This window comes from Myxocyprinus asiaticus, chromosome 34, assembly GCF_019703515.2.
Source record: "Myxocyprinus asiaticus isolate MX2 ecotype Aquarium Trade chromosome 34, UBuf_Myxa_2, whole genome shotgun sequence".
In the NCBI taxonomy this organism is placed as follows: Eukaryota; Metazoa; Chordata; class Actinopteri; order Cypriniformes; family Catostomidae; genus Myxocyprinus; species Myxocyprinus asiaticus.
Window position 1 is genome coordinate 5,747,215 of NC_059377.1, and position 14,061 is coordinate 5,761,275.

At 40.2% G+C, this 14,061-nt stretch overlaps 1 protein-coding gene across 1 annotated transcript in view; it reads left to right on the forward strand.

Moving 5' to 3' along the window:
- Positions 1 to 1,431: 1,431 nt before the first annotated feature.
- Positions 1,432 to 14,061, forward strand: part of LOC127425689 (transcription factor HIVEP3-like) — a 40,292-nt gene continuing 27,662 nt past the window's right edge. Inside the window, exons 1-2 of the mRNA XM_051671909.1 lie at positions 1,432 to 5,322; positions 5,663 to 5,802. Coding sequence (XP_051527869.1) covers positions 1,582 to 5,322; positions 5,663 to 5,802 — 3,881 coding nt within the window. The 5' untranslated portion in view covers positions 1,432 to 1,581. The remainder of the gene's footprint in view (positions 5,323 to 5,662; positions 5,803 to 14,061) is intronic.

A 14,061-nucleotide genomic window follows, 5' to 3' on the forward strand; every position in this document is an offset into this window, starting at 1 on the left:
TTTGGGAATTAATAGTAATTGAAAGTAATATTCATGATCTCTACCCTAAGTAACATGCCATGTTTTGTACCCTAAATGGAATATGATTAAATTCAGTGTTCTTAAATAATTCAGCCATCAATATGTTCTATTCTCACCATTATTGGACATCTGTGAACACTTAAGAGCTGGATCCATACAAGCTGTGCTGGAATGCATAGTTGGCAGTGATTTGGATATATACCAGCAGGATCTCCTGCAGATCCACACCTAACCGCCCCTAAAGCAAAGCGTGGGTGCCAATACCAGCTGGTCAGTGAGCGGGCAGCCTGTTTCCTTATTGTGTTCTAGTGGAAGCAGTGTCAAAAGGTTTATTTTCAAGAACACGGATGCTGTCTTAAATTGTGATAAATTGTGTTTTTGTTAAGAATTCAAATAGCTAGTTGTCTTCAATATTTTTAAATACAACTTACACATCTTTCACACACACACACACACACACTCATGTTGGTGCAGCTATCATTATGAGGACTCTCCACAGACATAATGATTTTTATACTGTATGAACTATAGATTATATCCCCTAACCCTACCCCTAAACCTAACCCTCACAGAAACTTTTGCATTTTTACATTTTCAAAAAAACATCATTTAGTATGTTTTTTTTAAGCGATTTAAATTATGGGGACACTAGAAATGTCCTCATAAACCACATTTATAGCATACTACCCTTGTAATTACCAGTTTGTAACCTAAAAAAAGTCCTCTAAACCCCCCCACCCACCCAGCCACACACACACACACACACACACACACACACACACACAAAATTATTCTTAAGGTGATTTTTTGTTCTTTTGCAAACAATTTAATCATTAACCGGAAGTATGTTTAGCTAAGCTCTCTCAAGATGTAGCACCAAATTCAATAAGTTATTTCAAATTACTCTGAATTATTAACTTTTATCATTTTTAATATTTAATACAAAGAATTATAAGCAAAAAAGAAATTTAAAAAAATAAAATTTTGCATTAACAAAATTTGCTGCTTGATATGTCTTTTTAGGGAGTTTGACATATCCCAGTCAGTATTCTAAGATAAGAGACAATTAGATAGTTTGAGATTTTGGACACCAGTACACTGAATTTGTGTTGTATTCTATTTGAAATCTTCACATTGAAATAACAGTTCCAATTAATTCTATTTCTGTTATTTCACAGAATTTCTGATGTGGATGAGTATCAGAACCAGACGGAGCTTAAACCACACGCTGAACCCAAGGCCTTTAGAACCAGTCAACACATACATTAAAGTGAATATGATTGATGTGGATTTCCAAACAGATAAAAGGAAAGTAACAGAAGGGGGCAGACCAAAAAATTGAAAAATCTACAAGTTGTAGTGATAATTCATAGCATTGCTCTGTTGAAATTTTTCTCACATCAACCAATAATGTGTCCTGACTATTTCAGTTGTTAAAAATTTGGACAATCCATGTATATGCTGAATGGAATAAAACACTATGCAAAACTCTGAATGAATAAATCCACTTGTGATTCGTAAAGTCTGGAATAAACAGTACTCCGGTTTTCTCCCCATTTTATGGAGGACTTGCATAGCCAGCTGACCACAGGGGAGCAATCTGGAGGTTTAGAAAAGCCTCATAATGAGTCTCCAGTGGAAAGCCCCCAGCCACGGTCAGTCCCCCAGTTTCATGAACAGAATGAGGCTGCACCATCTACAACGAGGCAGCACCATCCACAACAGCCTAAACGACGTAAGATTGAGAGAAAACGTCTCAAGTTACAGAGGAAAACTGCTCTTGAAGGGATCAAGTCACCACGGGCCTCTGATAGTTCTGAATGTCTTGATGATAACATGAGGCAGTCTGGTGAAATCCCATCTGGAACTTCAGGTGCACCATCCTGTTCCATAGTGGAGGCAGTGGAAGGAACACCTAGACAAAAGCGCGAGCGTAAACCTCAAAAGCCAGGAAAGTATGTATGCTCCTACTGTGGTCGAGCTTGTGCTAAACCCAGTGTGCTTCAGAAACACATACGATCCCACACTGGAGAGAGACCCTACCCTTGTGCACCATGTGGCTTCTCCTTTAAGACTAAAAGTAACCTTTACAAGCACAGGAAGTCCCACACTCATAGGGTGAAAGCTGGTTTGGCTGGAGACAAGAAGGGACCAAGTATGAGTTGTTCAGAGGAGCCAGTTACAGAATCAGATGAAGAAAGCCAACCATCTTCCCCTTACATCTTAGCAAAACAAAGGATGTCCAATCAAAGGCCAAATACAGCAGAAAGCTGCTCTGAGGGACAGTTAAAAGGTTTAGATGACTCTCATGCAGTTAAAAAGAGACTTGCAATGAGACTTAGCAGAGGAAGACGTACACCTGTAGGATCATCTGATGATGCATCATCATCATTTGGTCTTAGTAGCAAAGGAAGCACAGAGTCTGGCTATTTCTCTCGATCTGAGAGCACAGAAGTCACTCAAGACAGCCCTCCAAACACAAGTGCCAAAAGCTATGCAGAGGTCATCCTTGGTAAGTTTGGTCGCCTTGGCCATTTACAAAGGACTGCTCATCAACAACATGTACATCCTGCTGGGCAATTCACTGTACCCAAAAAGCAAGTAATTGACCACATCACTAAACTCATCACAATCAATGAGGCTGTGGTAGACACCAGTAAGATTGATAGTGTCAAACCCAGAAGGTTCTCACTCTCAAGGAGAAGCAGCACAGATTTGAAACCATTCTCCTCTAAAGAGCCATTTCTTTATAGTTCAAAAGAAATAGATGTGAGCTCAAAGAGCAGCGGCTCTATTACTCTTGGTGTACCTTGTGAGAAGTTTCAGCATCATTCTGTCAGTATCCAACAATCTGCTGATCCAACATCCACTGCTCCTCTTCTAAGAAGTCACTCCATGCCCTCAGAGGCAAGTATTAGTGATGCATCTGAAGCTTCTCGTAGCCTTCGGCTTAGCCAATCCTTTGATGACCAGCAACCAGTTCAAAATCGGCGTCACGGTATGCTAAGACGACAGATTGCCATTGAATTGCCCATCGGCACTGAAATGACTATGGAAGAGCAACCCTATTTTAGCTCACCATTTCATCCCTCTGTTTCTACAGAGCCTGATCACAGCCAGAAAAAAGAACCATTTGAGTGTGATGCATGTGGTATAGATTACAATGACTGGGAGAGATATCAAACACACAAGCAACACTGCTGCATGGCTCATCTCTCTCAACCAACTGAAATTCCAGTCTGTCAAGTGGAAGAACCCCAAAAAACACTCACATCTCGTCCTGGTAAAAGAAGAAAAGAAGAAAGTCTTGAATTTGAAGATCCTTCTTTACCATCAGTTTCTTTTACACCACTGAAAGGGTATACAGCATCTTGTGAAAAGCCTTTAAAAGGGACCACTGGATTAAGTAAAGAACATGGTCAAGAAGGTGCTTTGAAAGGAATATCAGTCATACAGCATACTAGTTCCTTTGAGAAACATGATAGTACCTTAAAAACTCTTGGACCAGATGATGTTTCTCTTGATGTCAGTCACTCTTCCCATCATTTACAATCAAAGCTGCAGACAACAAAACCAACCTTCCGTAAACTTGTACGCCAGCACAATGTCCAAGTGCCAGAGATTCTGGTCACAGAAGATCCAAACACCATGGCAGTATCACCCCCTCCAACTGTCCCTAAAATAAAGGACACTGAAAAAGTCAGTGAGTTCCAATGGCCCCAAAGAAGTCCAACTTTGGCCCAGCTTCCAATTGAGAAGTTACCACCTAAAAAGAAGCGCCTCCGTCTTGCAGAAGCTGCTCAGTCCTCAGGGGACTCGAGCTTTGAGTCACTCTCCCTGCCTCATAGTCCGAGTCAAGACAGTTGTATGTCTCACACCTCCAGTCGATCAGCTTCATTTGAGGAGTCTTGCAAAGCTGATGCAGATGTGACACCAACTAGGAGATCACGGGCCACTCATACTTTGACAGTTCCCACAAGTTCTCACAGAGAAATGCGACGTTCTGCATCTGAGCAGGCACCACATGTTCCTCAACCTGCTAACCTTATCACAGAATCTCGCAGTAAGTCATTTGACTACAGTTGCTTGTCCCCAGATCGGACCCCTGCTGGTTGGAGAGAAAGGCGGAAATGCCTTCTAATGAGGCATTCTGCAGTGAGAGAACCTGAGGAGGAAGACCAACCTTCAAAGGTATTCAATGCCATCTCTCCTACTCAAAGAATTAGCACATCCCCTAGCCACAGCCCAGGCATTTCCCAAAGCCACAGTCCAACCACCTCCCATTATATGTCTTCAAGCAGTACTGTGCACTCATTTGGTGAAAAGCAGCTCATGCTGTCACTGAATGTTTTATCAGAGAATGCCCCACATAATGTGATGCAATTGACCTCATTGGTTTATAAAGAACAGCACACAACAGTGGGAAATACACTTTATCCATCAGGTGCTGCCAGAGCTCATTATTCTCCAGTGTCAACAGGACTCAAGCTTGAGATTCCTATGCAAAATGACATTGGGAGTTCTTCTACAAGGCTCAGCCAACCATACCTCACTCATCGCCACCATCAGCATCTAGATTTTGATGTCACTTCAAGACCAGAGCGGCTGAGGCCTTTACCAGTCCCAATAATTCCAGTACGTCTTAATTCACACCTCCTCCCCCATGCTGGCTCCATTTATACCACAGTTTCACAAATATTTGGTGCAAGGTCTCAGGAACCTGGCTCCTCTGGTGTCAGTTCAGTTGCAGTGGATTCCAAGTATGAAACCATGGACCAGCAACCAATGTGTGATGTATCCAAATCAGCAAGTGCTGGGGTGAACAAACGTGTGCTGTCCCCAACAAGCAGTGAGGAGCTCAGCCCAGAGACCGAACAACAGCAGAAACGAGTTAAAGAAGAGGAGGAGGATGATAACCAGGGAAATGAAAGGGGAAATTATGACAATTTGATTGAATGCAAGAAAGAGGGAAGACTGTGTGAGCAAAGTGTCATCTTTCCAACAGACAACAAAGAACCAGCATTTGCCACTCTTAACACTAACCTTACTTTTAGATGGTGCTATCTAAACTATATAAAACCCAATCCATCCATCCAGAGTCAAGACCAAAACTCAGTTTATTCCTCGTGGTCTACAAGCTCTCAAAATCCTTACCCTCCTGGCCTAACAAGCAAGGAAATGCTGTCCCTCTTGCACTGTAGACAAAGACATGAACCACTCATCTACACCATGGCGGCCATGTCACCCTTTCTGGATATAAAACAAGAGATACCTGACTTCCCAAAGCCAAACGTTACTGAGGTAAATTTAACAACTCTGGCATTAATTGTCAGTGATGCCCGATTGACTGAAATGCTTGCTGTCATTGATATTATTAAATTTGGGGCTGGCCAGATAACCAAAGAAAAATTAGTGTGTTTACTTAACTCAGTATGTTTATAAGGAATGCAAGACTTTTGTGACATTTAGCTCAATTAGCTCACAGTTAACTTTTTGTCTTGTTTTAGGGTTGTATTTGGCCGGTCAAAGTAAATTAGTTTTAATTCTATCTGCAAAATGTTGAATGAGACTTCCCCATCTCTGTCTCCCTGGGCACCTGGAGTAGGGTTGGTGAACTTGCCCGTGTCTCTCCCGAGTGTAGGTATATGCCACTCAGCCCACAGAACCGAAAGAAGCCTTGCTAGCTGAGTTGACAGAGGTAGAAAAGGAATCAGTGGAGGAGAAGGAGGATCAACTGTCTACCTTCAAATGCACCTCACGGGTACAGATTTGTGAAGGAGGGTAAGTCACACTTTTACACACTTTTATGAATGTAGATGTACAATATATCTTAGTTACACTGCTTGCAAGGCAGCATTGTATTGAAATGATTCTTGTTTTATTTCTTTACAATTTTCTGCCATTTTGATTGTGACTTAAAAAAAGCTACTCAGCCACATTTCAATAGCTTGATTGTGTTTACGCTCTAGAACTATGTTTTTATCTGTTTGTGTGTAAGAATGTGTTTTGGTCTTTGATTTGGTTGTGTGGTCGCTTTGGTCTATTCACAGGACCTTCTAGATAATTAGATTTTTTTTTTTAAATACGTCTTGTATTCCTAAAAATATGGTACACAGAATAAAAGCCTTAAACCTAAGCTACTGCCTTGAAAGCATTGGTATTTTCTTGGGGAAATGCAAATCTAATCATTCTATAATATTTACATACATGCTTCGACTATGATTTTCCTTTTCCCCTTCTTTCTCAGATCTGCCTGCAATAATATTTGACTTTTATCATGATACCTGCACTGTGGCCTCTGCTCATATGTGTGGCAGCTTTCTGTCAACAGTTTGCCAGTATTTCGAGCAGTGTCGTTCTTGCCCCACTGCAGGAGATCTGTTGGTTGTCAGAGCCAACACAGACCGTCTGTTACACAGTTCGAGCCAGGAAACTACCTAGCCTGGCGGTCACTTCCTGTGGAATCCCGCAGAGTCCCATTTACGCCAAACTGCATCAATGATTTTGGTCATTGAGCTGAGGGTATAGTGAGATGGGCGAGAGGCAGCACACTCATGTTTTAAGGTGTTTTTAGATTAATGAAAAACAACATGGGATTTAAAGCTTGGTGCACAGTGTATGTTTTATTTTTTTCCAGAATTGTCAGATTGTACGAAATGAGCCCAGTGAGATCTTGGACAGAAGCCAAGGCAGACTGTGCAACATCAACAGTCTATTATGTCAGACTCTATGATATACATATTAAGACTTTGGTCATGACTGACAGTGATGACTGGGCATTTTACATTACATTTCCTTCCTGTCACTCCTCATTGACACGGAAAATTGAAAGAGTAGCCTTCCGCACAAACCCAAGCAAGCCCTTGACTTAATGTTGCCAATAGTTTGCATTTAAAAGTCAGAGTGTCTGAGAGAGCGTCTGACACTGTCAGTTCTTTGTCTGAAGCTAAGGCAATTAATCAGCGGTTGGTGAGCATTTGTCATCCGATTTTTTCAGATGAGGGAAATAATTATTTACAATTCTCAAAATTTGCCTCATACGGCAAAATCGTGGAAAAAATCACCTTGCTTAGGTCTGCTCACCTTTTTTGTTTCAGATAGATCTTTACAGTAAGAGATTATTCTCTGGAAAAGGGAGAGGTCTAAATAATATGAATGAAAATACAATTTTGAATCAGTCTGGCTAGAAGCCATACTCAAAGGAATTACAAAAGAAGTCAGACATGATACTACAAACAAGAAATGAAATTTTTCAAGTTTATATATTCTGTGACTTAGTCAGTCATGACTGAGATCAATTTACAGAGACAAGTCTTCCTAGCAATAACCATCTGTGGCGTTTCTGTGGGATGATGGCTAGTGTGAACCCTGCTTGTGACACTTACTGTAATATACTCTTCACAGCAGCCATGAAATTGACTCATAACTGGCTGTATTGTTCAATATCATCCATGTCTGGTCTTTGGGGAGTATTAAAGACAGAGTCTGGGGCAAATTTCTGTCTTGCATTATCTAGAGCCAAACTGTCTCTCCAGAATGAGGAGACTTAATGTGGTTAAGGTGGTCTGTGCATCTTAAAATGGAAGCTCTGAGGTTTAAGTTGATGTATGAGGGGAGTGATTTTGCATGAAGGCCCAGAACACCGATTGAGTCAGCGATTCAGGTGGAGGGTAATAATGTGGTTTCTGGACAGATTTATTCCCACTTAAAGCACATGTTATGAATTTCAGTGGTGTGCTAAGGCAATAATCACTATAACTATTGCTTTTACTTAGCATTAGAGATTTGAACAAACCCTTAACCTCACATTGCAAAAAAAAATTTCTTAATCATTATTTTTGTCTTGTTTTCCAGTAAAAATATCTAATCATCCTTAAAACGAGGTAAATTTACTTGACATAAAATACTATGTCTTGTCAGAGAAATCTAACAGAATTTAGTTTTGCTTAACCCTTGAATTAAATGGTGTTTTAACAAACATTATTACATACCTTTGGTTTTTAGCAACCCAGCATATCTATCACAAATGGATATACAAAGTGATAGTGTAAAATTTTCAACAATTTGATGTTTTGTTTTTCACATACCAAAGAGATGATCATAGATGGAGTGTGTGTAAGACTGGCCACGGGCATGATGTGTGCATTAAGGAATATACAGCAGTATCGAAAGGGAATTCTGATTAGAACCCTTTGGAATTACCTTTTATGTATTCATTTTAGTGCTGTCAGTCGCTTACATTTCGCTTTAATCGCATAATTGTTTTGTAGTTAATCATGATTAATCGCAGATTTTGAAAGTGCTGAAATTTTACACTATATATACTTCTTTTCTTGTCAAAATGTATTTATTTCCATCTTATGAAAGAAAACAAAACAATATGTAACAATATAATGCTTTATTAACATTTTCCAAACAATGCCTTCCACAGTATAAAGATAGAAATGCACTAAAATAGCACCAATTCAAGTAACATTAAACATTTCCCAAAGTCTAAATGGGAGTTTGACTAACTGAAAGAACTAGTTTCCACATTGGTTGCATATTCATTAAAATGGGCATTAAATCTCTAAAACTCTCATCCTCCACAATATCAATATGCCGGTAGACTGTGGATATCTGCTTTCTTACAGCAATCATGAAGCTGTGTTCATGATTCGTGTCAGAACCATGAAAAGCAATTGCAGACAAAAACGTTTTATTCTGCGTTTTGGTGATAGTTAACTTGATGTGCTTCTGTGGTAATTAAAGAGCGCCTTACCTAGGCTGAAAAATACTTGATTTCTGTCAAGTTCCATCAGGACTTGTTTTGTACATCAAAAAGCGCTAAGAGCTCCTTTCTCCCATCATTTTATCATTGACAGAGAAGCACTGTCGGAGATTCTTTTATTTACTGAGATAACAACCTCCGCGGCTCTATCATAGCAGAGAGCGTAACAGTCAATTAGAGTACCGCCCCTATAATGTCTATGGGGCCACCGTGTTATGCTATTTTATGCTAAGCTTGTAGGCTCATCTTGGTAAGGGCTGTGGCGCTGTTGTGTGTGTGTTTGTGGTGTGTACGCGGCGGTGTAATGACTCCGGACAGATACATTACAAAGATTAAAAATTAACACCTTAAACCTTTTTAATTAATCACATGCATTAACGCATTAATTCTGACAGCTCTAATAAATTTGTCTTAAAATCTGGTTTGATCTTCATCTAAGTTACAATAATGAACAAACAATCTGTTTTAACTAATAACACACAAATTATTGTATTGTTCTTGAACATATTGAATACATAATTCAAACATTCACAGTGTAGGTTGGAAAAAATATGTGAAGCCCTAGGCTAATGATGTCAACAAAAGCTAATTAGAGTCAGAAGTTGGCAAACCTGGCATCCAATTAATGAAATGAGATTAGAAGTGTGGGTTAGTGCTACTTTGACTTAAGCATTCAAACATTTTGAGTTTGCTATTCACAAGAAGCATCTGCTGACATGGACCATGCCTCGCAAAAAAGAGATCTCAGAAGACCTATGATCAAGAATTGTTTCTTTGCATAAAGCTGGAAAGGGTTACAAATTTATCTTGAAGAGCTTAGATATTCATCTGTCCACAGTGAGACAAATTGTCTATAAATGGAGATGATTTAGTAATGTTGCTACTCTCCCTAGAAGTGGCCGTCCAGTCAAGATGACTCAAAGGGCACATCGCAGAATGCTCAATGAGGTAAAAAGAACCCTAGAGTGACAGCTAAATACTTGGAGTCATTGGATGTGGTTAGTATCTCTGTTCATGAGTCTACTAAATGGAAAACAAGCATGGTGTCCATGGCAGGACACCACAAAGGAAGCCGCTGCTTTCCAACAAAAACATTGCTGCGCACTTGAAGTTTGCCAAAGACCACCTTGACACTCCACAACACTACTGGGAAAATGTTTTGTGGACTCATGAAACTAATGATGAATTGTTTGGGAAGAACACGCATACTAACAATGAAGTACGGTGGAGAGAGCATCATGATTTGGGGCTGCTTTGCTGATTCAGGGCCTGGACCGCTTCCCAACGAGGGGAAAATTAATTCCCAAGTTTATCAAGATAACCTACAGGATAATGTCAGAGTTGCTGTGTGCCAGCTTAAGCTCAGTAGAAGTTGTGTGATGCAGCAGGACAATTACTTAAAGCATCAAAGTAAATCCACTACAGAATGGCTTTAAAAAAAGAAAATTCACCTTTTGGAGTGGCCCAGTTAGAGCCCAGACCTTAACCCGATAGAGATGCTGTGGAATGACCTCAAGAGAGCCGTTCAGACCAGACATCCTAAGAATATGGCTGAGCTGAAGCAGTTCTTTAAGGAAGAATGGTCCAAAATTCCTTCTGAACATTGTGCAGGTCTAATCCGCAGCTACCAGAAACGCTTGGTTAAGGTTATTGCTGCCGAAGGAGGATAGACCAGTTATTAAATCCAAGGGTTCACTTACTTTTACAGAATCACAGTCAGAGTCAGGATAAGCTTTATTGCCAAATGTTCTCATGTACACAAGGATTTTTTATTTTTTTATTTTTATTTTTATTTTTTTATTTTTTTTTGGTGATAGGAGAAACAAGTGCACACAGAACATTATAGTGAGACACAGAATATAAAACAAGGTAAGAGTATAAATAGACATACAAATAATAGGACATATAACAGAATGGCGTATGTACATGTGCAAGTGATAATGTATGTGCAAGGTAGGGGTATACACAGTTATTTAATTAAATATGTGAATTTACATATGTTCATGAGATATTAATTGACATTATTGCACTATGGGGGAGTCCTGTTAAAGGAATAGTTCCCCTCAAAAATGAAAATTTGCTGATAATTTACTCACCCTCAGGCCATCCAAGATGTATCTGAGTTTCTTTCTTCATCAAAACAGAATTTAAGACTTTAAGGATTTCATTTCAGGCCTCCTCCTCTAAACAATGCAAGTGAATGTCCTCCATTTTTTTACGGTCCAAAATGCATATTTAGGGTGCATCAAAATAATCCACATGACTCCAGTCGACAAATAAAGTTCTTCTGAACCCAAATGATTGATTATTTTGAGAAACAAAACAATACTTATATACTTTTTAACTACAAATGTTCGCTTTTGTACATCTCTGTGACGTGCGCTCATGAGAGGGATGATGTAAGCTTGCTGGTAAGGTTGTTTTGTTTCTAAACATAATCAATCATTTTAGTGTGTTTCTGGCCTGGTTGTACAATATTTTATCCCCACTTCTGTAAGCATCCTCTTTGGCATGATGAAGCTGTCTGAGTTTTCCTGTAAACCATGGTTTCTCGTTATTGAATGATAAAAATGTCCTAGTAGGGATGCTCATATTCTCACAGAAACTGATATGTCACAGTATCTGTGAGCTCATCAAAGTCTGTGGCTGCAGCTTCAAAAACACTTCAATCAGTGCAGTCAAAGCAGGCTTGTAGTTCCAGCTCTGCTTCATTGGTCCATCTCTTTACAGTCCTTACTTCAAGCTTAGCTGATTTTAGTTTCTGCTTGTAGGTCGGGAGAAGATGAACCAGACAGTGATCAGAGAGTCCCAAAGCTGCTCGAGGGACAGAGCGATATGCATCCTTTACAGTGGTGTAGCAGTGGTCCAGTATATTTCTGTCTCTGGTGGTGCATGTGATGTGTTGTTGGTATTTTGGCAGTTCATAGGTGAGGTTAGCTTTATTAAAATCTCCCAGAATAATGATGAGGGTCCGGGGTGCAGAGGTGGGTAGAGTAGCCAAAAACTGAACTCAAGTAAAAGTACAATTACTTCAAAAAAATAATTACTCAAGTAGAAGTAAAAGAGAGACAAAACATACAGATACACTTTAAAATGTACTCTTTATTTGACAAAATGTGCTTACTCTTTATATTAACACACAGTTTATATTAAAAATGACAAACAGAATGAAGATTTATTGTATTAATATATTATTTAATAAGAATAACAAGTAAGGCCCAAGCATTTTAAAATTTAATATGTGACGTTGATTCTGCGACAGCCCCAGAGCTCCGATACTCACGTCCGAATTCACTCATTTCATTCACTTACTGCTGAGATATAATGCAGTAACTGCCATTCACTATATAGGAAATAATGAATGAGCGAACAATTGCGGACACAGCCACTCTCTTCACCATACGTTCGCCTCGCGCCCACATGCAGAAATGCTGTCTGTTCGCGCTCCAATTGTCGATCACGCGAATGGCAGTGATTTACACTTAACTTGGATGTTTACATGGATTTATAGAGTTAATCCACCTGAAGTAGCTGCGATAGTTTCCAGTACCCCTGCAAGGGGTGCGGGGTAAATGCGCAAATACTGCTCATGACATGTGGGACGCGGGACAAAGCACACTGATATATTGCTGTACTGATTTAAAAATGTACACTTAAAAACAGATGTCATAAGAGCCCAGTTACATTACCACCCTGAAAATGACCATCTCATTACACAGAAAAGCCCGTGTTAGGATTTGAGCCAAAACTTACCTCAGCGTGCTGCCTTAAGTTGGGGCTGTGATTTTAATCTTGAAATATCAGCTTGTCTTGGTGTTAAATGAAGGCATTGCATGATGAAACTATTCACTATTCACTGTGAGGAGCGAAGAATGTGTTTCACTTTGAAGAGTTTGATGCTGCAGCACTGATGACTTGAATGACAGTCTGTGACAGCGGCTCAGCGCACGCAGCTGTGTGAACTTCAGCTCAAATTCATTAAAACTTTACTTGAGTGAGAGTAAAAAGTACCCACTTTTAAACCTACTGTAAAAGTACATTTTTTCCCAAAAAGTTACTCAAGCCAATGTAACGGAGTAAATGTAGCGCGTTACTACCCACCTCTGCCGGGGTGTGGTTGCTCTGTGTCTGTGATATGATCAGACAGCTGTTGCAATGCTGCGTTCACGCATGCCAAACAAACAAAAGTAACAAAAACACTAGAGAGCTCTACACACAAAGCAGCCATCCACGGTGCCATATTACATGAAATTACATCTTACTTTAAATTACCCAGCAACATCTAAATTTCCACAGCACTGTGAATGTTTAAAGGGATGTGTTCAATAAAGACATGAAAGATTATAATTGTTTGTGTGTTGTTAGCTTAAGCACATTGTGTTTGTCTATACCTGTGACTTTGATGAAGATATCACATTTTGTGACCAATTAATGCAGAAAACCAGCTACTTCCAAAGGGTTCACATACTTTCTCTTGCCACTGTATTTGTGTTTGGGGGTAAGAAAAATGTCTTACTTATGCAAAAAGGTTTTTTCTTACCCTCTTGTTTTGTTGGGATTTTTGTAGGGTGTTTAGATATTTTCACTGGAAACAAGACAAAAATACTGACTTTGGCACCTAACTCATCGTGCACCCATAACACCCTAGCATTGTGGTGACTGTCACGGTCCTGTCAATCTGAGTTTTTGTCTGACAGGACCGTGGCATCATCGTCCCATGTCTGTCCTGTGTTTCATTATCTGTCTTGTGTGAGCGTGCGGTTTCAGTTGTATTCCCTGCCGTGCACTCTTCGGTCTGTCTGGTTTCATGTCGGGAGCATGGTGTCTGGATCCTGACTTCCTGTCTGGTTTGGTTTCGGTCTGTGTCGGGATCCGGACACTCATGCTCCATGTCTGTCTGTTATTGAAGTGGGTGCATCGCGCTTATTACATCTTGGCAGCATGCACTTGCGTCAATATTTTGTCTGTCTCTCGCGAACACGGGTGCGCCTCGCTTCGCGCTCGCGTTGCGTGCTTGGATCGCGTGCCCGGGTCGCGAGCTGTCTTCATGTTGTGCTGAGGTTCGATCGCTTAAGTCTAAGGTGTCAGGTGTGTGTGTGGCCGAACTCTCGCACAGGTGTCCTGTCTTATTTTTTATCGCCTGTTGCGTGCATCGCATGCTGTTTTCCTAGTGATGTACGCTCAGGTTTCGTTTAGTGTGAGAAAGTGTGGCATCGCTTTGTTTGGTGTTGCTACACATTCTCTCATCTTGTTTGTCGGTTGGCATGGGC